The sequence below is a fragment of the Cylas formicarius genome, unplaced genomic scaffold (genome assembly GCF_029955315.1).
Source record: "Cylas formicarius isolate icCylForm1 unplaced genomic scaffold, icCylForm1.1 PGA_scaffold_10__41_contigs__length_53128322, whole genome shotgun sequence".
NCBI classification, from domain to species: domain Eukaryota; kingdom Metazoa; phylum Arthropoda; class Insecta; order Coleoptera; family Brentidae; genus Cylas; species Cylas formicarius.
In genome coordinates, this window is record NW_026844214.1 from 44,961,601 (window position 1) to 44,984,136 (window position 22,536).

Consider the following 22,536-nt stretch of genomic DNA (forward strand, 5'->3'; position numbering starts at 1 on the left):
AGCCACAATTAAATCGAAAGTGATTGTTTTTAAAACGGTTTGAGACATATTTTATCTAAATCCCACTTAACAGTTAATATGAAATTTTTGAAATTGATTATTTCAAAACGGTTTGAAGTTGAAAGCATCTAGTTTACTTACAATATATAAATCTTTAGATAGAAATACAGGTAAAAAATGAATGTAATAGCGGAAAAACGCTGATCAAATTGTTGAAAAAAGGGAGTAAGAAATGATAATTAAAAAACTCTTTAGCGATTGATTTTGTCTAGATTTTTATAAATAAGCTAAAATGAAATAGGTCGAAATTGCAGTGAGTCTATAGGAAGAATGTGGAATAAAATGAATTTGTAATTTTTAAAATGATTTGAGAATGATGATAAGAATTTAAAGGCTATACAGGCAAAAGACCAATATGGTAACAGGAAATTTGTTAAAAATTTTAAAAGTTGTAGAAAACGCTAATATTAAAATTGAGCGATATTGATTTTTTGTAAAAACATCATAATTATATATAAAAGGTACTTAAATGTTTTCATAGCAGTGGAGATTAGACGAATAGAGGTAAAAGTTCATTGTGGTAACCCGAAAGAAGTCTTAATTAAGTGATCATTTTTAAAACGTGTCGGAGATATATTTTACGTAAAAGTCTCTTAACAGTTTCGTATGAATAAATATGGAAATTTTTCAGATTTATTATATTAGTGTAGGCATTGAAATCATAATTTATATAACGGTTCGAGGTTGGTAGCATCTAGTTTACTTACAAGGTTTTCGTATATAAGTATCAAGGTAGAAATACATATCAGAAAAAACGTAGAATAAATGATTGATAATAGGAAGTAAGAAATGATAAGTTAAAACTGTTTACCATTGATTTTTTCTAAAATTTTCTTAAAAATGTTTTAATAAATATGCTAAGATAGGTCAAAATTGTAGTGAAGGTATCTGAATGGAACAAAATAAGTTAGTTATGGTGATTTGAAGAAGATGCATAAATAAGAAGATAAAAGCTAGACAGGAAAATGGTCAGTGTGGTTACATGAAAGGATTTGAAGAAGTTAAAAAGCTGTAGAAGACGTTAATGTTAACAGTGCGATGTTAATTTTATGTAGAAAATGCTTACAGATCATAATATCAATAAATATGAAAGTAGAGGAAACATATTTTTTAATAAATTTAAATAAATCTAATTTAGGTAAAGAACAAATACGAAAGAATAAGCGCCGTTATAAAAACGTTCGCCAACAATTATGATAAAAGTTGCTTAAAAATTTTCTTAAATGCGATTTTAAGGACTGCGTGGACGAAAAACATGTATAATGCAGCAGGGAATGAAAGAAAAAAGAAAGTTTATTGAAAAGTGGAAAAAAAATTAAAACGGTTTTGATAATATCTGAAAGTTGTATAAAAGTTTTTGTAAGACTGAAGGAAAAAACGATCCTGGCAAAAAACCCATTTGGTAGAAAACAAGGTGAACGAATTGTTAATGAAAACTAAATAAAGATGCGATAATTTTCAATATGGTTCAAAAGTGATTATATCCAGAACTTGTATAAATATGAAGGTATAGAGTATAGAATTTTAAGAAATTTGAAAACCAATACCATGCAAATTGTTTTTAAAATGTTCGATATTGATTCTATGTAAAGAAGTGATATTATGAATAAATAAATTATAATTATTAATTAATCACATATAAAAGTTAATTAATTAAAAGTTTCCTAACAACACAGACAAGTGAAAAAAATTATCAATTAACATAACATCATAACATAACAGTTGCCATAAGTAAATATATAACAAACTATCTGGAGTATGAAATAAAGTGATCAAATTTTATGAAAAGGCATTAAATAATTTCTTAACCACAACTAACCCAAAACCGTTTGAATCCACGTTTATAGGTTTAATGAATAAATAATAATAATTAAAGGAAAAACCGGTGAAAATGAAATTCGAGATAATTCATCAATCTAAAAATTATGCTGAAGTGGACGAATTTTAAACTGAAAGCAAACTAGTGGTTATTAGGTTATTGAAAAATCAAACGCGTTGGATACAAAACTGATACTGGTTTTATCTAGATTAGCGATAGTTTTTGAATAGGATTTGTGTTTAACGTAAAAGTTATGTATATATAGTATAGAAGCAATAATTTGAGGTCATAATAATAATAAGCAAAGAAGTGAACAAATTTCATGAAAAAGAATTATATAATTTACAGAGGTTTTTGAAACCAGGATAGTTGTAAGGATTGTGAGGATATGAAGGTACAAATGGTAGGTAGGTAAAGTTAAAAAAAAATTGAGGCTGAGTGGACGAGTTTTAAAGTAGTAGTAAACAAGCAAACTAAACAAATGTGCTATAAGCGCTGCTTATTGAAAAATGTCGAGAAAACGATAGACAGGTAACGGGTACAAAAAGAGAGTTAAATGAATTTGAACAAAGCGACAACAGGACAATTTTTTTGTGAAAATGTTTTCGAAACGGTAATTATAGAAAAATATTACTAATGGTTATAAAATATAGAGGCTGGCGAAGACGATATACAGAATACAGGTACAAAACCAATATGGCAAAAGGGCAATATTTGAACAATGAACAAAAACTATATTCGGAATTTTATATAATATATATACATGTAAAAAATAAATGTTCTTTGAACAAACAACAACAAATGAAAAATGCGTTGGAAACAAAACTTTTTATCATTGTCAGATATTGATTCTATCCGGAAGTAATAAACAATAGTTTTGATTGATAAAAGCTACTCGTAAATATGAACGTAAAGGCGATAAAAACTGCAATTGAGGGATCAGTTTGGTAAAAGGAAAGAAGTTGTACAAATTGTTCGCGATAAACATTTTTAAACGATGTAATATTTAATATGGTAAAATTAACAATAATAATTTACATGTATTACAGGTGTTATTGTCCTGGGATTTTTAAATTCTTAGAAATATCAAAGTGGTAAAATGCGTATAAAAGGTTTAGAAATAAGAAGGCGAACAGTATGACAGCAATAATGTGAATGTGAATTTGAAATAAAAAATATAATATTAAAATATAATAAATGACCTTGGCGAAATAGCATGGTAGAATTTTAAATAATTTATTTATTTATTAAACTGGATTTTATTTTATTTAGACGTGAAATGCATATGCATAAATAAATCAATAGTAAATGCTATTTAGATATAAAACAAATGCAGTAAAAATTTTTAATATAAAATTGGCATTGTTTTTATAACAGTTCTAGACTAATTATAAGTTGCTTAACATTTTTGATTAATAAGACGGTAAAGATGTTGATTTAATATACAATGTAAAAGCGATGTTATAAAAAATGTTATTTCTTTTATTATTTATTATTATTATTTGTTATATGTAGTTGCTAAATGGTTTACTTTAATACCATGGTAAAGACTGTGCGGACATAAAAAACATAGTAGTGATTAATTTTACTGAGAAATATGATAAAACATTACAAAAAATCGTGATTAATATTTTAAGTCAACAGTATAGTGGTTAGAGTTAGAGAAAATCGGAGGTATATTATTTTATGAAAACGTCATTATTGCGTGGTGTAATTTCTAGCGGTATATTGGTTCAAAACGTTCAAATTGTTGGGTAAAAATAAAGCTTAAAAAATTGTTTTTTTTTTTTTTCAAAAATGTCTCAGATTGGCAGAAAATTGAAGTTCCAGAGGGGCCACTGGTACCGGCTACGTCGCTCGTCCACAAATAAAATTATCATTAAGCGTTTAAAAAACGATACGGTACAAAACGAATATAGTAACAGTAAACAATCAACAAAAACGATAAAAAATCAAAGCGGCAGCAAGAAACTATTGTTTTAATGTTTTAAAAACGGTAGTGATTTCAAAAATTGCGGTTCTCTAGGCGGGACGTTGTTGAAAACTGTAAAGAAGGGTTATAATATACATGTAAAACGATATAGGTACAAAACGAATACAGTAACAGGAAAGCGGCAGCATTAAGTTAAAGTATTTTTTGTGAATTCTTTTTTGAAACGGTAGTTTTTTTTGAAAAACAGCGATTCTATAAACGGAAATTATTTTGAGAATGGTTATAATATACAGATGCATGTAAAGACGATATAGAGAATACAATGACAAAATGAATGTGGTAACACGAAACGCTTTAAACAATAAACAAAAATTATAGGTAAAAAGTCAGAACTACAGAAGGAAAGAGGTGGAACGAATTGTTAATGAAAAGCAAATGGAAACGGCCATTTTTAATACAAATAAAATAACGATGCAGGTAAAAACGGTAGAGAAGGTACGAAAGATATGTAAATATTTTTTTTGTACTCTGTGGAATTTTACAGGGTTTATATAATAATAAGGTTGACGGAAGATGGCCGTAAAATTTTAAATGTCAACATTTAATTGATGGTTTAAACGGCGTTGCGAACTATAATTTTTTAAACTGTGTGATACTAATTTTATCTATTGGGTTGTTCGGAAAGTCATTTCGTTTTTTTTGGGGAACATGAAAGACAGTTTTCGTATAATGAATAAATATTTTATTAAATTATATATTGGCCATTCTGGTCCAACACCTTTTGCCATCTTTCTGGCAGTAACATAATTCCCCTCTCATAAAAGTTTTGGTCCTTGCTGGCAAAAAACTGGTTCAGGTGGTTTTTGACATCTTCATTTGAGGTAAAGGTTTTGCCATCCAAAAAATTTTGCAGGGACCGGAACAAATAGTAGTCGGAAGGCGCCAAATCTGGAGAATATGGTGGATGTTGCAGTACGTCCCATTCAAGCTGTAAAAGGTTTTGGCGAGTGACCAAACTTGTGTGAGGTCTCGCATTATCCTGGTGGAACACTACACCCTTCCTGTTGATTAATTCGGGCCTCTTCTCTTTAAGTGAATCATTCAATTTGTCCAGTTGATGACAATAGACTTCTGAATTAATCGTTGTATTGCCCGGCAAAAGCTCAAAAAAAACGATTCCTTTGACATCCCACCAAACGGAGGGCATCACCTTTTTTTGGTGAGTGTTGGCTTTTGACACGCTTTGAGCCGGTTCATCTTTTCTGCTCCATGACCTCTTGCGTTTAACATTAACTGTAATAATCCGCTTCAAAAATGGATCATTTTCTTGACGTCTGAGGAGCGAATCACACACGTCAACGCGACGACACAAATTTCGCTCCGTAAGGACATGGGGCACCCACACATCGAGCTTCGAGGTTAAGCCCATGCCTTTCAAATGGCCATAAACAGTCAATTTCGACAAATTTAATCTCTCACCGATCTCTCGTGTGGTTATTCGCCGATTTGCATCAACTAATGCCTTTATCGCATCTTTGTCAGCTTCGACCGGCCTTCCAGACCGTGGTGCATCTTCGACATCAAGATGGCCTGATCGAAATTTTGCAAACCAGTTCTGGCACTGGCGTACTGTTAACACGCCTTCTCCATACACATCCGTCAATTTTTTTCTCGCTTGGACAGCATTTTTACCTTTTCTGAAGTAAAAAAGTAAAATATGACGAAAATGCTGTTTATTGCTCTCCATATTTAAAAGGGCACCAACCAAAAACTACTGCGTAGAATTAATAGAACTTTTTCGCACACAAGCCTTGCAATATCAGCTCTCAAGACATATAATGGTTATGCGGCTTAAGTGCGAAGTTGGTTTCGAAAAAACGTAATTAAGTCCTCTGACGAGAAAAAACGAAATGACTTTCCGAACAACCTTATAGAAGTTTAAAGGATAGTTTTCGAGGAGGTTTCATTTGAGTTTAAGGTAAACGTGCGCATAAATACGAAGCTGAAGTCAGTAAGAAATAGAAATGAAAAAGCAGTGTCGTAACAGTGGTACAATTTGTCAGTGCTAAAAACGGTAATTTTAACAAGTTTTTGAGATTATATCTAAAAGTTGCTTAAATGTTTTCGTAAAGCTGATAATGGTAAAAAGTTCATGTGAAGGCAAGAAATAAGTTTAATCTAAAATTTGCTTAAATATTTACTATGAATAAATATGAAGGTAAAGAAAATATAAGTAAAAATATATACTGTAACGGGAAAGCAGTTGTATAAATATTTGATAAGAGTCATTATGAATGAACTATTTGAAGAAATTTAAGATTGTAATTAATAATTATAAAGTTGATTAAAAAACTTCATAAATATGAAGGCCAAGACCCTGCAAGCAAGTAACAAGTCTGGTTGCAGGAGGAAGGTATATATTTATTCAAATAGTAGTGTTATTAAACTTGTTTTTTTAAAGATTTTAAGGTTGATAACTCTTAAAAGTTGCTTATAGGTTTTTATTAATATAAAGATATAAAGGGTATTGGTAAAATGCCAATGTGATAGCAGGAAAAAGTTTTTAAACAAATTGTCAACGAAAAGATATTGAAAACAGATTTGATCGGAAAGTTGCTTAAAGATTGTTAAAGGCGATGCAGAAATGTTGTGTGGTTTCATAAAGCCGAACGTTTAAATGATACACGTAAAAAAACAAATTCCGTAGTAGGAACGAAGCTCATGGAAGGGGTAATTTCAAAAACGGCAGGATGGTCTTCATAAATATATAGTGAATGATGATACAGCATACAGATAAACAAAAATGTGTATTACGGTCTGGATATAAATATTTAATAAAAAAAATATTTAAAAAAAATAAAAATATTAAATAAAATATTTAATAAATTTTTGAAGAGATTTGAGTTGATCTTAAGGTAAAAGATGCTCATAAAGATGAATGCGGTAAAAATACTAGTGAAAGATCAGTGTCATAATAGGAAAGACGGTTTAATAATAGTTTATGCGATGTATAACCAAGTTTTATCAAACTTAAAAAAACAAATGCGGCAGTCATAATATGTCCAATAAATAATTAATGAGATATCGTTGTTATTAAAGGAAATTAAATTATAACACCTAAAAATCGAATCTTTTTTTTTTCTAAATATGACATAAAAATTAATTTCAATAAAAAATCTCATGAACAGCATTAAAGACGGTTATTTTTAATACGATTTGGGATCATTTTATCCAATAGTTAGTTGGTTTAATATAAAATATGAGAATAAAGGTAATAAAAAGGTGTTGAATATAGCGGATTTAAAGAGGTTTGAAATTAAAAATAAACTTACCAAAGTGATTCTAAACAGTTTTTATAACAATGGAACTAAAAACGAGCCGCCGTAAGAAACAAATCATGTAATACTTGTAAGATTATTTCGAAACAGTTTGAGATTGATAATTGATTAAAAAAAATAATACAATTTAAATCACTCCTAGCCATCGAATTTTAAACTGACAGCAAACTGGTGATTATTGGGTTATAAATAATAGGTATGAAAATGTGGTAGGAAAATTGTTGCTAATTCAAACACTTGGCTAATATTTCGTGGTTGTGGTTAGATAGAGAATTCTTTGAAAATGCCCCAAAGAAGCATGCGTAAAAATTTATATATAGATAGAATATAGAGTAGAGAAATAAGAGGAACAATATGATAGCAAAAAGACTTAGATGATAAATTTGAGAAAAACCAACTCGTCGCAAACGTTAATTCATTCATAATTTAAGGAAGAGGAGGTGGGCGGGACAACTAAAAAAAAACAGAAAAATAAATAATGTTAGTAATGACAAGCGCAATGTTCACATAATATCAACCAAGTTGATAAGAATACGTTGTTTTTTGGAAATACATTGACGCGATATATTTTTTAGTCTTTATACGACAACTGATGATTATTTTCGATCGAGGCACATTGTGAAATTGTGGTTGATCTGGACATGTAATCAACGATGCCAAATATGTATGTATGTAAATATATGTGTGTAATGGTAAAAAAATGCATTTTCTTGCGTTTATGTTCAAAAAAAGGAAAGCGTATGGAAACAATTAAAGCAAATCGAATTGTATATGCGAAAAAAAAACTTGACATGAAATGCAGGAATAAATATGTCAGTAATCGGAGAATTTATTTATGAAGGTGTTGAAAGTGGTGAAATCAATAATAATTTCCTAAGTCTTGAGCTCAAGAATCATTAAGCAGACAGAATCTAAAGGTATGTTGTAAAACAGGCTTGAATTAACACAAAATTGTAAAAATAAATGGAAACACCCGAAAGTATTACGTAATACGTGTATAATAGTGTAATATAAAAGTATGATGTCGATTTAATGTGATGTGATTTAATTGAATATATAAAAGCAGATGTTCAAAAAACTGACAACTAACAAATCACAAAACTTAAATCTGTTATGCGTTTTTGTAAAATGTGTAACGTAAAATAATACCTTTTTTGTCTAATGATTAATACGTTTATATGTAGTAATCGCTAGATAATATATAATACCTTGCTGTAGATATGTGTTATACCTTTTTTTTTTATAAAAAAAAAGTAGTTCCTTTCTCTTCCTTTAATTCATTTCATTGTTCAATAATTTTTTGTACGATTTTTGTATTCAGTACTTATGATTTTCAACTCAATGTTTAGTTTTTCTTCCTAGTTTTGATATTAATATTGTAACTTCAACGTTCATAATTAAATTTCAATTTTGGATAGATATCATTATAATCTTATATATTTAGATAGCGTGCATGTACTTTTTTTCATGTTTTTCTGCATTCTGTGTGTGACAGCTAGTAAAAATGGTCATTAAATTTATCGGAAATAAACCTATCAACTCGAGCGGAACAAAGAAAAGCTAACCACAACTAATCACAAACCAATTAACACAGTTATAAGGGATAGAGAGTATTAAAGTCCTAAATGGTGAATTTATTCTTTGGAAAGTTATATCGAAGATACGTAAAATTAAACCAACAATTAAAATAGAAAGAGAAGGTATCATTAGAGGTACTTTAACTTTTGTGCTTGATTTTAGTGATTGTTATTTGAGTGATTATTTTATTGATTGCGCTTGAAAGAATTTGGCAGGTAAATGCGAAAATCGGAAAAACGAAAAATAAAAAAATTAATAATAATAAGTTAATTAGTAAGTTTTTATCCAAATTCGATTATCAAGAGCATTTTACTAAAGAGGAAAAAATAAGTAATTTAAACTTTAAAAAATCCACCGGTTAGATAAAAAATACTGCATGCATTCTGTAGCATAAAAGTAAAACAATATATATTGAAATTTTTTATCTCATTACGGTGTGCATTTCCAAGGTAGAGGAGGTGGGCGGGCCAATTACAAAATAAAAAAATAACGGCAATACTAAAAATTTATATTATGGATTCATTAAAAAAATTACACAAAAATACACTAATTAATTATGCTAAATAATATCAACCCAGTGTGCATTTTTAAGGTAGAAGAGAAGGTCGAAAGAAGAGAAAAGTAAACTAATGACAGCAAAATAAATTAAGTGTTGCCAAAAATACTGGGCATGAATTTTATTTTAATATCAAATTTGTTAAATCGTGCATTTGAAAGGTAGTGGAGGTGGGTGGGCCAATTAGAAAAAAAAAAAAACAAATGATATATGACACTAAAAAATCAATTACAATTAATTCCAATTATTAAGCACTAATTATTAAATTCAATTAATGACAAAAGGTTATGGTGTTCCCAAAGCTACTCGAACGAATTTCAATCGAAGCCTAGAATTTCTTGGTCGCGCATTTATAAGGTACTGCAAGTAGGCGGGCTACTATATAAAAAAAATAAAAAATTAAGATGTATCCTTAGATACTCGGATGAATTTTAATTTAATATCAAATATTTACAAGATAGTGAAGATGGATCAGCCAATTGAAAACAAAAACAAAATATAAAATATGTATTTTCGACATGCTTACCTATTCTTACAATAAATTATTGTCGACATAAATATAGTTTTATTTACCCCCTCCCTGCAATAAAAAATACAATTCAAACAATCGCATTTCAACTAATAACACTAATTTATTTTTTTTTAATTTCACATTTGTATTAAATACGATTTTCTAAAAAAAAACGTCTTTTCACTTGCTTGCAATGAAGACGCGACGGAAACAAAATTAATTTATTATTAATAACTTAATTCGAAGCGCTGTATAAGGCCAAAAAAAACAACACAATAGTTGCTTAAATAACGCTTACTCCGTGACAGAAAGAGCAAAAATAACAAATTTTAAAAAAATCGTAAAAAAATGGGGGCTAGATTGGCGCTCTGACCAACTCCGCAAATGAAGCTTTCCAAAAATACCCGCCTCCATAATAATTATAGTTGTAAACATCGAACGGCAGTAATTTCTTTATTTATTGTACTGGAAATAATTTGATAGATAAATGCGGAATTTGGAAAAACGAAAAATAGAAAGTTAAAAGAAAAAATCAAGACTACGAAATTTTTGGGTAAATTTTGCCTAATTAATTTCAGTAAGTTTTTATCAAAATTTGTTTACCCAGTGCATTTTAATAAAGAGGAGGTCGGTTACATATTACATATGTAAACAAAAATATATATTGAAATCTCTTTACGGTGCTCATTTGAAAGGTTTGAAAAAAAGACAATAAATAGCAGTATTAAATTATCGCTTCATTAAAAATTACATAAAACTAAACGAATTCATTATGCCAAATTAATATCAACTCAGTGTACATTTTTAACGTAGAGGAGGTGAGTGGGCCAATTAAAAAAAAATCGTTTAATACAAAAAAGTAAACTGGTGATAGCAAAACAATGAAATAAAGTGTTTAATCGGGCATTTACAAGGTAGTGGAGGAGGGTGGGCCAATTAAAAAAAAAAAACAAATGATCTATATAAATTATATTAATGACAGTAGTAAATAATTATTAAATTCAATTAAGAACAAAACAAACTTATGGTGTTTGTTCCTCGTGCATTTACAAGCTAGTGGAGGTGAGTGGGTCAATTAGAAAAAAAAAACAATAAACCGCTATAACACCAAGAAATGAACTACTGACTCATTACAAAACAAAAATTAATCCAATATCAAATATTTGCAAGGAAGTGAAGGTGGATGGGTGAAAAAAAAGTATATTTAGGCCTACAAAAAAATAATGAACTTAAAATGAAATCTATCCGTAACATAAAAATAACTGAATGAATTCTGTAAAGACAAAGGTAAAAAAATATATATGAAATATCTTTACGGTGCGCATTTCCCAGGTAGAGGAGGGGTGGGTGAGTCAATTAAAAAAAAAACAATGAACAACAGTAGTTCTAAAAATTGAAATTATCGATTCATTAAAACAATTACACAAAAATGCACCAATTCATTATGATAAATTAATATCATCAATACATTTAATAGTCAAAAATAAATTAATGATAAACCAAAAAATACTCGGCATGAATTTTAATTCGATATCAAATTGGTTTAATCGCTTAATGACAAAGAAGTGGAGATCGATGAGTCAATAAAAAAATAAATGATATTTAAGACTAAAAAGTAAATTAAATGACAAAATAAAAAAATAGTTGAACGAATTGTAACCTGTTCCTCATGCATTTACAAGGTAATGGCGGTGAGTGGACCAATTAGAACAAAAAGCAATAAACCACTATAACACCAAGCAATTAATTACTGATTCATTACAAAACAAAAAATTAAAGTGTTCCCAAAAATACTATAAATTATTTGAATGGTTTTTAATCTAATATCAAATATTTACAAGAAAGTGATTGATTGGGTGTGCCAATTGAAAAAAAAACAAAATGTGTATTTCTAGTAACATAAATATATTTTTTTTATTGTTCTAATAAAAATGTAAAATGTGTTTTTAACTTACCTACCCATTGTTACAATAAATGATTGTCGACATTAATATAGTTTTATTTACCCTTTCCCCACATAGAAAAAAAAGTATCCATTTGTTATGGACTATTTAAAAAATTTAGTCAAACAATTAAAATTAATAACAGTATTTTTTTTTATTTCGGAAATTATATTAATTATTTGTATTAAATACAAACCTCTAGAAAAAAACGTCTTTTCATTTACCTACAATGGTGGAGGCAAACATTCATTTATTATTTATAACATGTGCAAATTCGAAACACTTTATAAGATAAAAGAAAATATTTTTTCAAAACACGCAGAAATAACAATTTGTAGAAAAAAGTGAAAAAAGTAGCGGCTAGATCGGCGCACTTTCCAACTCTGCAATGGGCAACGATTTCCAAAAGTCCACTGCTCCAAAATGTCTGACGCTTCGCATGGAAATATCGTCGGAATCGCCTATGTGCAGGTAGTCTATGTCGTCATTTCCGGGTATCACCGGCGACCATTTTTTATCCTCGAAAGATGGCACCCTTTAAATTCACAGATTTGCGAAATGTATTCAGACAAGATCCGACAAGCACTTATTATTTGCAGAGTACACACGTTCTAAGCGAATCTTTAAAAATTTTGGCTTGTTTTAGAATTTTTCTCAATTTTAAGTTTACGTGTGATAAAACGAACCCTTTCAATTGACATGAAATCGGTCTTCATTTATAATGTCGTTCGTTATGAAACACTTGCAATTCGTAATTGTCGAAACTTGACCGTTACGTCATAAACGCTACGCCGACGTCCATTTTTTTATTAACAGCGAGTTTTCCTTAGTAAGTAAATATTTTTCGGCAGGCAATCATTTTCAACAGACAAAAATTCATATATTCCCAACGACATCAGTAAGGGGTTAAATCTTTTTCACTGATATTTTGGCCATGATCAAATTGATGACGTAATGGTCAGTTCGTCTACTAATTTATGGTCGCGGAATACAAACCCAGTCTTGGCATAAGTTGATACGAGTGATGTCAAACTATCAGCCATTTTATCGTCTGAATCTTCCAACATGTCTGGCGTCCCTATTATCTCATAGATCAATCGAGCGTCGTCCGTATGAGCGACTCCTTTAACCAAAACAATTATACATAGTATAGTACTTGTTGCCCCAGTAAGAGCGATGATGTAGGGTAAAAATAAAAAAAACAATAAAGAAACTGTAGTCCCGCTTACGAATTGTACACCCTTGCAAAATCTTTACGTTTTGATTTTTCTTTATTGGATAGATTTCTCAAAGTAAAACTTTATTTTCTTATTGCTTCATCCTAAAGTCATAGTCGACTGGAATCATTTAACAAAGGAGGGAGAAGAGAGACGTACTTTAGGAATTTTTTATAGAATAAAATAATGAATTCTTATTAGGAGTACTTAGACCCCATTAATTTCAGTACAGGATGTTTGAAATACGTTGCTTTTATGAAGTCATTGCCGACTAGTACTATTTTTTGATGCCAACTATCGAGAAGCGGTATTAGGATTGCTTTAAGAATAAATTGTCAACGAAACCTTGTTCAGGACACCATAAAACCTGACAATACTGGCGTAAATATTAATCACAGTATTGTCGTTCCCCTAAGCTAAATAATTCTTGCTTATTTTAATGAAAATCCTTAATCTAATATCAGGAACGCAAATGTCAACTTACATATTTCAAAAACTGAAGACTATTGGAAAAAGTGGAAAAAAAGTCCAAAATCCTGCATACTCTGCAATTTGGCGACTGCGAAAGATGAATAGAATTTTTTTATGGCTTATTTTTATTTCATTGAAGATAATAAATGGTACGCTAACAAGTCCTAAGTGCGTGAAATTGACTTTTTGTCTTATATGTGTTATAAATAAATGTTTCTTATCTAGGTACTCAAACCAAATGAATTTTTCAACAGTGTGAGTTTAGTCAAATATCTCGGACATTGTTCCCAAATACATTCATTTCATCATTCATTCCGTAGTCATTTATGAGAATTAGTTTGTATCTACATTTTTTCTACCTTTCGAATACTATAGAATTATTAAAAAAATATTTGAAGTCATTATTTTTGAAATTTGTATGTTTAAAATTTATATGTGAAACTTGCTAGAAATTGATTGACTGAATTGGTTTCAAAGTACTCCTCAATAAGAATTAGTTGCCAATTTATTCTTTAAAAATTACTTCTCTCTCCTCTCGCGTTTGTTGAAGAAATAATCAAAACAAAGTTTTGGTACAAAATAATTGGTATCTTATTTTCATAAATTCTGCCATAATCTGTTTATTATTAACTATAGTCAGAGTGAGCAAAAGTATTTTAAAGCTAAGAAATTTGAAATGGTTAAGAAAATATAGCTTTTTTTAAGTATTAACTACTTTTATTCATATTTTAATATAGAATAATGATCACGAGGTCTGGTTTTAATTGGGTTGTTAGGCTCTTATTTGACGACGTAATGACATCGTTGCAAGTTTTTTTTTTGCGATTAGGTGAGATTGTTAGCCCAGGAGAAGCAATTTTTAATGAAGCCTTTCTGCAGTTATCAACATTTATTTCCAAACGTGTTCGAACGCCGTACTTTCCGTTCAGAGGTGGAGCAGTGACCATTAAACAAAAAACAGATTGAATTTATCTCTCATTTTAGACATATTTTTTCTTGGAAGATTTACCTTTTTCAAATTTTTGGGACACAAAAATAAATGTGTGAAGTGTCTCTAGGAAAATTTGCCAAAAATAAAACAAAAAAAATGACACCCTACGAACTTTTTTCTCCTAATTTTAGAGATTTGTTCAAAATCTCGAGATGTCGTTTAGTAGAAAATTCTCGTTTGTGTAGTATAGTTTGTCGGTAGATATAAGAAAGTGACCAATTGCTTTTGAATGGCATTATCCAAGGGTGATCAATAGCATACAATGCAACAAGATTATTACCTAAAGTTTCGGAATTTAAATTCAGGTAAAATTGTGGTCCGTAATAGAAAATAATTTTATACCTACCTGTGTTTAATATTCTTTGGTTTGGTATACTACTTAGTTTAAGTTTATTAGTAATCATTTTTATTTCGTGTGTAATACAGCGTGTGTTGAATCGTGTGCGAATTATGCAAAATATGTGCGAGTCTAGTGTGTCTCAGGAAATGCTCCCGCCCAAATGTAGAAAACACTCTATTGAGACTAAGGAAGTTATAAACAATGTTTATTTGAGTCTCATTGAACGTGGCGCCAGCAAGGAAGCATCTTTAGAAGAAACGGCCACATTGACGAAAATTCCAACATCAACTGTATGGAAAATTGTGAATAATCCCATTTCAGCGAGGAGAAAAAAAGAAGCGATGCTGACATTTTCTCTAGTGCAGATGAAAGTGATCAAGACATAATACGGCGTAAAATTAACCAGTTATACGAGGAACAAAGCCTATATTAGATATCTTAATTAGTTAGATTGAAAAAGATGAATCCGGTGTTAAATATCTTATGGAAGTGTATTCAACACGTGGTTTTAGATATTAAAAAATTGACAAAAGGCCGGTCTTAATGGAATCTTTTAGAATTCGGAAATGGCGACTGGAATATCTAGAAAAAATTTGGATTTACAGAGAACAACAAAGGTCAATTATTTACTTGGATGAAACCTGGTTCGACGCTTATGATACCCCGGAAAAGGGTTGGGTTGACTCAACTGATAAGTGTAACAAACGCGCCATCAAAAAGAGGTAAAAGAATAACTATTTTGCATGCTGGCTCTAAAGATGGTTGGATTCCAAATGCACTTTCTCTGTCTGCGAAAAATATTAAAGATTCTTCTCTGGATTACCATGAAGACACCACCGCTGATTTATTTGAAAGTTGGTTTAAGAACAAACCAGTTTCAAACATTCCTCCTAATAGCGTAATTGTAATGGACAATGCAAGTTATCACAGTAGACAGTTGACTAAAACCCCTTCCCCATGTGACACAAAAGCAACAATCCAAAACTACATGTATAATAACGACATTTATTTTCACGAAGATTATACCAAAAAGCAATTAATTGGGGTTCTACAAAGCTTGAACCTACAAAAGGAATACGTCTGTGATAATTATGCAAAAAATCTAGGGCATACAGTTTTAAGGCATCCACCCTACCACTGTTTGCCACCAACTGAAATCTGCCATTCGTCGTAACAATGTTTTCCCCCGTGTTAACTCCAATGTCCTCAAACATATAGAAACCGAAGTTTTTAACATCCCTCAACAAAGTTGGGCACATTCTGTTAAGCATATAGAAAAAGCAAAACAATCATATATCCATATTACAAATAATATAGAACAAATAATAATTAGAACAGGCAATGATAGCGATAGTGATACTGATATAATATGTTAAGTGATTTAAGTAGGTAATAAAAACAATTTGTAATTTTATTTTATGGCTTAGTCTCTTTCCTAACAAAACCCCAAATAATTAAATTCTAAGCAAAGTACGGCCATATTTCATTCTTACAGCTTGTCCGGGTCTTTGCATAATTCGTATCACTTTCTTATATCTATGAACAGACTTTACCATCACCAGAACAACGGTAAACACAGTAGCAATTATATCGTATTTTTTCCGATAATGTCAAACAATTCTAATTAAAACTTCTCTAGATTTTCACTATTTTTTTACGTGAATTATTTGTTTAAATGTCTAATAAATATGAAAAATGATAAATATACTGCGTATATTTTAAATTTATAAAAAGTTGAAGTTTTTATTTCGGAAACTATGCGAAAAAAAATCCACCTTAAGTTCGCTATATTGAGAAAACCGATGCTTATCACTGGACGTTACCTTTTCTCAGCGTTCCGAACAAATTAGGAATTTTCACGTGGTAGGTGAAGAAATAATAATAAACTGGCGATTTGACAGCCCGCGCGTGTAACCTGACTGCTTCTTCAGCGTCCACGGTAAATAACCGATCCGTGAAAATCTAAAATCGTCCACGAACAAACCTATCATTTCAAACTACTTCGTTTATCTAATAATAATATACCTCCACCAACGAGAAAATATTCTTTCTAGTCAGCGGTTCGTTTCCCAAATAATGTTCCCTTATTTTTTGCATCACGTCAAGCTGATTGTTTTCGTCGACGGTGTTTTGCAAATCGAGCGAGTACAGCATGGTGCGATTCCAGTCTTCGTCCACCTCCTTTATTTTGTTCAGGAATACGAAAACTGCAAGAGAAATAATTTTTTCAAGTCCCTGGAGAAAAATAACTTTGTCTCAAAGTATGTCGAATAGAATAGAATTTGGCTTGACTCAGTCGACAAGAAGAGGAATTACTACATCTTAAATATTATTTTTCATATATAATCATAGCAAAATTAAAGAAATTTTAGCCATAGAGGTTGAAAATATCCAGTCTACATTCATTTCTGATAAAAACATCTTGAGGTCTGAAATAATTAATCTGCTTAATTATAGCTCGCATGATAACTTTCGCTTCAATCATCGCATCGCATCACTTGCACTTGTTAAGTAAAATTAAAGATGAGGACCCCTTGTTGCCAAGGCTGATAAGGGCTTATAATGAAGAGGAAGACACACTTGGATAAGATTATGGACTTTTTGCCTATGGAATTCTGTAAATTCTGTATTAACACCTAAATTTGTCAAAACCTATAATGAAAGATTATATATATCCCATGAATCCCAAAACAACTTTATTATATGGGCTGCCTAAGAAATATGTTTTGTTACAATCTAGCTGGAAGGCTTAACATAGTTCTTAGGAACAAAACCGACTTTCATAGTATATATTCTAATCACAAACACAGTGGAATTGATCAGCTGCTTGAAAAATGTTGACATGCCCGGATAGGTGCTATGTCGATTTTTTTTTATATCAAAAATTTATAGTCAAGCGTTCCACCATCTGAGTGCACTACTTAGTGAAAGTTGTCTACTTCTTCTTTCGACCACTGCGTTACAACAAAATTTCTTTGTGATCAATAATAATTTTTTTTACGTAAACTGCGGGTCTATCAATGGATTTGCCTATCACCTTTTTACCTTTTCTCGATCTTCAATTCGTTAAGAAAAGTAATAAAAGTGAATTCCCGTCTACTGACAATGTGATACAATTTTTCTCCAACTCTCGACGGTTATCTACTTTGTTGTATCAATAAGTTAATTTACAAATTTGCTAACAAATTGTCATATTGTATAATAAAATCAAAACCATCAGAACATAAATCCCAATGCTTGAGTTAATTTCATTGCATCTACCTAAATTGTCGAAGAATAGGAATTGAACTTTACTATCTAAGATAAACATTTACAATTTATAAGATAAAGATAGATTTTTTTTATTTAAACTGTGAGAAGTGAAATGCAGTTTATATCGAACAGGATGATAGAAAAATCACCATCAGCTTGCTTGAACGTCTTGGTTGGACGAAAAAGTACAGGGTCAATGATGTGACAATCATGACCAAATCTGTTTTTTTGCTACTCATTTAAATTGCATCGGAGATGACAGACTAGAGAAGAGGTTGTGGCTTAACTTTGCAAGATCACGCCAGAAAAAAGACATTCAAGATAGAATGTCCGCTACAAGCACAAAGAAACAAAAGAGGAAGAGAAAAATGGCTGATGGTGCCCGTTTAAGCGAAACACGTGTGATACTTTATAAATAATAATTTTTAAGACACCGACCGAGTTTTAGTTGATGGTTTATAGTTCCTTGGCCGCAATTATTGAAATAACTTGCCGACGGAAATAAAACATGACACTAAATATATGCAAATTATCAACAATTACGTAAATTGGTACGTTTTATTTTTTCTTAATTAAGGTTAATTATAATGGGATCTATGTTATTGTCTATAATTAAAAATAAATACAATTTTGCAACAAATATTCTTGAATTTCAATTTTGCAGTGACTTAAAAGATAATTTTGAAACCAGTTTTCAAAAAATTGTGGCAAAAATTCCTGGCAGTTAATTGAAGGTGCTTTTATGTGACAGTTTTTACTTTAACTAATGTGTGCCGTATTTAAATCCCATTTTACAAATAACTTTATCGAGAGTGGCTCTGCTTGTTATAGCTTTCTTATTTTGAGGTAATTCAGAATAGGAGCCATCTCGTTTTGATAAAAGGGAATATATATATATTTTTTTAATTCAATATTTTTTTAAACCTTCTGTTCTGTTTTGATGTTTGTACTTGTTTGGTTTGGTCATGTTGAGGAAAAATCCACCAACATTAAAAAACAACAGTGAATTGAAAGTGGCAGAACATTCTATAGTTAAATAAAATGCCTAAAGGGTTTGGTTTCAATCACTTTTTAACTTTATTATGGGTGTAGCTCATATTACACACGTTTAGTAAAAAGTACCGGAACGCTTAAGCAACTAGAAAACTCCCAAAACTGGAACGATAGAATTCAATATCTAGGGGTTTTTAAACACGTAGAAGTCAAAAATGCTAACGGCGATGTTGTCAGATTTACCATTTACGTTTTATGTTACACGGCATAATTTTGTTATTTTAAATGGAATGCCCTACTGCATGTCGAATTTAGTAAAATCTCGTAATTTCAAACAATTTTTCTATTAATTGCTGGGTCACGGCAGCACCGCGTTTTCAGTAAAAAGTACCTAAACGCTTAGATATATCCAAAACTGCCAAAGACGGAAAAATAAAATTTTGACAAATTTCTCGATTGATATTTCGATGATATTTATAATTCTGACAACATTTCACTGATATGCTTCTAAAGTTTCCTATGTTCAAAAAACTCTAAAATTCTGAGATGTTAGGATTTTTTTTATTGATTAATTTAGCTGGTTTTCCTCGCACTTTATACAGACTTGTAACTGGCCTAAATTTTATTGGAGACACAATTCAGAGCGTGTTTAAGGGCCAATTGCTTGAAACACCAACGGTCAAATAACAATAGCACTAAATTATAAATTATCTCAAAAGCGAAAGGCTGAAACAAATATGGTGAAACCACAAAAATTAAACAGTAATAATTATGTGGTCACTAATTTTTATGTGAATGTGCAAAATGGGCACGGAATGTATTGCTCAACATAAGCGTTATAGACGCAGCTTTTCTGCGGATTCTTTCTCACAATTCAACCTAGAAAAAAGTCAATTGGGATCATATCTGGGGAACGAGACGGTTATTCTAAGGCGCCGATGAACCAGAAACTGCACAACTTCTCTTGAACAATGGGGCGGAACACCATCGTTTTGGTACCAGATTTCTTGTAAATTCCTATTTAGTTGCACCATGGAAGGAACTCTGTAATCCCTATGAAGCTCCTGTTAAGTTAGCTTTAATGAAAAAAGGCCAATATTCTGGCCCAAATTTTAAGCTTTTCAGGATATTATCCAGTAGGGACCAAATGTCTTGAATAAGTGATGCCGTAGCTCTGTAATTAATAGGAAAAATTTAGAAGTTATGAAACCTTACTAGATTCGACATGCGCAATTCATTGCTACAACAATAAATAGGGCATTCCATTTAAAATAACAAAATTTTAAGGTGTAACGTAAAAGTGGTAATTCTGACAAAATTGCCCATTAGTATTTATCAATACCCCGAGGTATTGAATTTTGTCGTACTTCGGCACTTCGTGAATACAAAAACTTGTCACCTATTGATGGTTTTTTAATAAAAACTAACTCTTCGTATGGACACACGCAAATCATCTTGGTCAGTCAATGTTCAAAACACTACGCATCATATATCAACCGTCGTCTCACTATTGGCGCATAAAAATTAGACTTGGGGACCCCACGATCTTTCCGCGTTTTTCTTTCTTGGACACAATTCACACCTATGTTACGTACTGTGTGGCATACGGTGTTTTAATCTTTGATCTATTCGGATTTGACGATCAACGATTATTACGTCAACCACAACCTCAACTTCTTGAATTGAATATTGGTATGAAATAAATTGCAATAAAATGTATATAGTATCTCAATTAAAATGATACACTGAGCCTTGAAAAATAATTGCAGAACAGTAATTTGGTAATTACTAATTCCAAACACAAGAAGAAATAGAAATAACTCCAAAGCTTCCACGACTAAGAAAATACTTTTTCATAAAACGCAGCATAGAGGGCATACTCCAATTTCAGCGACCCCCACAAATCAACCAATAGCATATAAGATTTTGTATTGCTTTCCTAGGAAAATATTCTAGAGTCATTATATTAAACCCTTAAATTGGAAATCAATTTAAGCTTTCTAATGTGTTTTTAATATAGGAGATTAACCTATGTAATGAGCAAATTTAACTTGAAATCAAACTACTTCAAGTAGAGACTGTTTTAGGAAGATTTATAAAAAGCACACTAATATGAATTAATATAACGGTTTAGTCAAAAAAAATTACCCTACTCTTAAAATACAACAGTGCGCACGGCACAATTCTTGTCAGCCAACATTTTAAATACGGCCCTGGCTGAAAAAATGGTCCCTTCCGCTTTACAACAACACATTCCGAAGTTAAAACTATAAATACTTTTTACAAAACTTCTGGATTCCTCCTGCGTCGGTTTTTGCTGAGTCAAAATTGAAACTGTTTCAGTCAAGCTCTGAAGAAGCCAACAGGATGATTGGCGAAACGTCAGCAATTTCGACTAAGCAAAAACCGACGCAGGAGGAATCCAGAAGTTTTGTAAAAAGCATTACAGTAGCCTGTGGAAGTTTCTTTGAAAAAAAACTATAAATAGTTGTAAAAACGGTATATTGTAGACAAAATTTATCTCCATATCTCAACTGGTTTGCGATAAATTTAAAATAAATTGCAAAAGTCAAAAAAGTTTCAACATGTTTTTATATGAGGTTTTTTCTGTAACGCCCATGTTTCTTCAAAAAACTAATGTTTCATTTTTTTAACAGAACACCTTGTATATTGTCTGCGATAAGTGTGTCACCCGGTACACACAGTCAATAAACAGGATAAAAGCTTAATTGCTTTTTTATTTAATTTGTAGATTCTATTTTTTTTGTTATTTGAATAAAGAGAAAAATGAGAAACCGAAATTTTCAATAATCAAAGATGAACTTACAACCAACAGGATATATTCCTTCGTCTTTGGTATTCGACGTGATCCACGGCACGTCGTAGACTTTCCCCTCTTTCATCAGCGCGTGGGGGTTTCGATCCACGAAAGGATCTCGCGAGTTTTTCTCAACTACGGGCCCGAATGGAGCGAACGGGATGAAATCCAGCGAGATGAATAAGCTGCTCACGGCAGCGACGAGAACATCACCGTCTAGTTTCTTCATACAGTCGACCATTTCTCTCGTGGACGTGATGGGACAGGTTACGTTTTTCGCGACGACCTGAGCGTTAGCCAGGGATTGCTCGGCGAGGCTCCAGCACTGCAACGCGGTGCCGCTGTGGGACACTCCTCGATGGAACAAACCTAGCATTGAGGATTATTTAGTCTATTTGGATCGTTATAATAGTGATTAAGGAGCGAAGTGAACAGTTGTGTATAAATAATTAGCAACTTTGGTATTTTAAACAAAATTATTGTCAATTCAATAATGTAACAGTCTTCAATGAGACATTTCGGTCGTAGCATTAGTACATCAACTAACCAAAAGTGTTACGTCTCCTTTTAAAACAAATACGAGTTTCACCCAATTTACCTGAGGTTAACGAACGGCGGAATTATTTAAAAAAACATTTCTTTAACGAATGCACCGATTTTGACAAAAAAAAACTCGTTTCAAAGCACTCTCCACATCCGGGCCGGGTATGACTTAC

The 22,536-nt window shown here is 31.2% G+C and overlaps 1 protein-coding gene across 2 annotated transcripts in view; it reads right to left on the reverse strand.

The window, feature by feature from the left end:
- Window positions 1–7,411: 7,411 nt before the first annotated feature.
- The window catches only part of LOC132708184 (venom carboxylesterase-6-like), a 29,019-nt gene continuing 13,894 nt past the window's right edge, over window positions 7,412–22,536 (reverse strand). For both annotated transcript variants that reach the window (XM_060680345.1, XM_060680346.1), the window contains 5 exons: window positions 21,830–22,189; window positions 16,783–16,964; window positions 16,581–16,719; window positions 12,735–12,861; window positions 7,412–12,273 (listed from right to left, as the gene is read on the reverse strand). In XM_060680345.1, coding sequence (XP_060536328.1) covers window positions 12,099–12,273; window positions 12,735–12,861; window positions 16,581–16,719; window positions 16,783–16,964; window positions 21,830–22,189 — 983 coding nt within the window. In that variant the 3' untranslated portion in view covers window positions 7,412–12,098. The remainder of the gene's footprint in view (window positions 12,274–12,734; window positions 12,862–16,580; window positions 16,720–16,782; window positions 16,965–21,829; window positions 22,190–22,536) is intronic.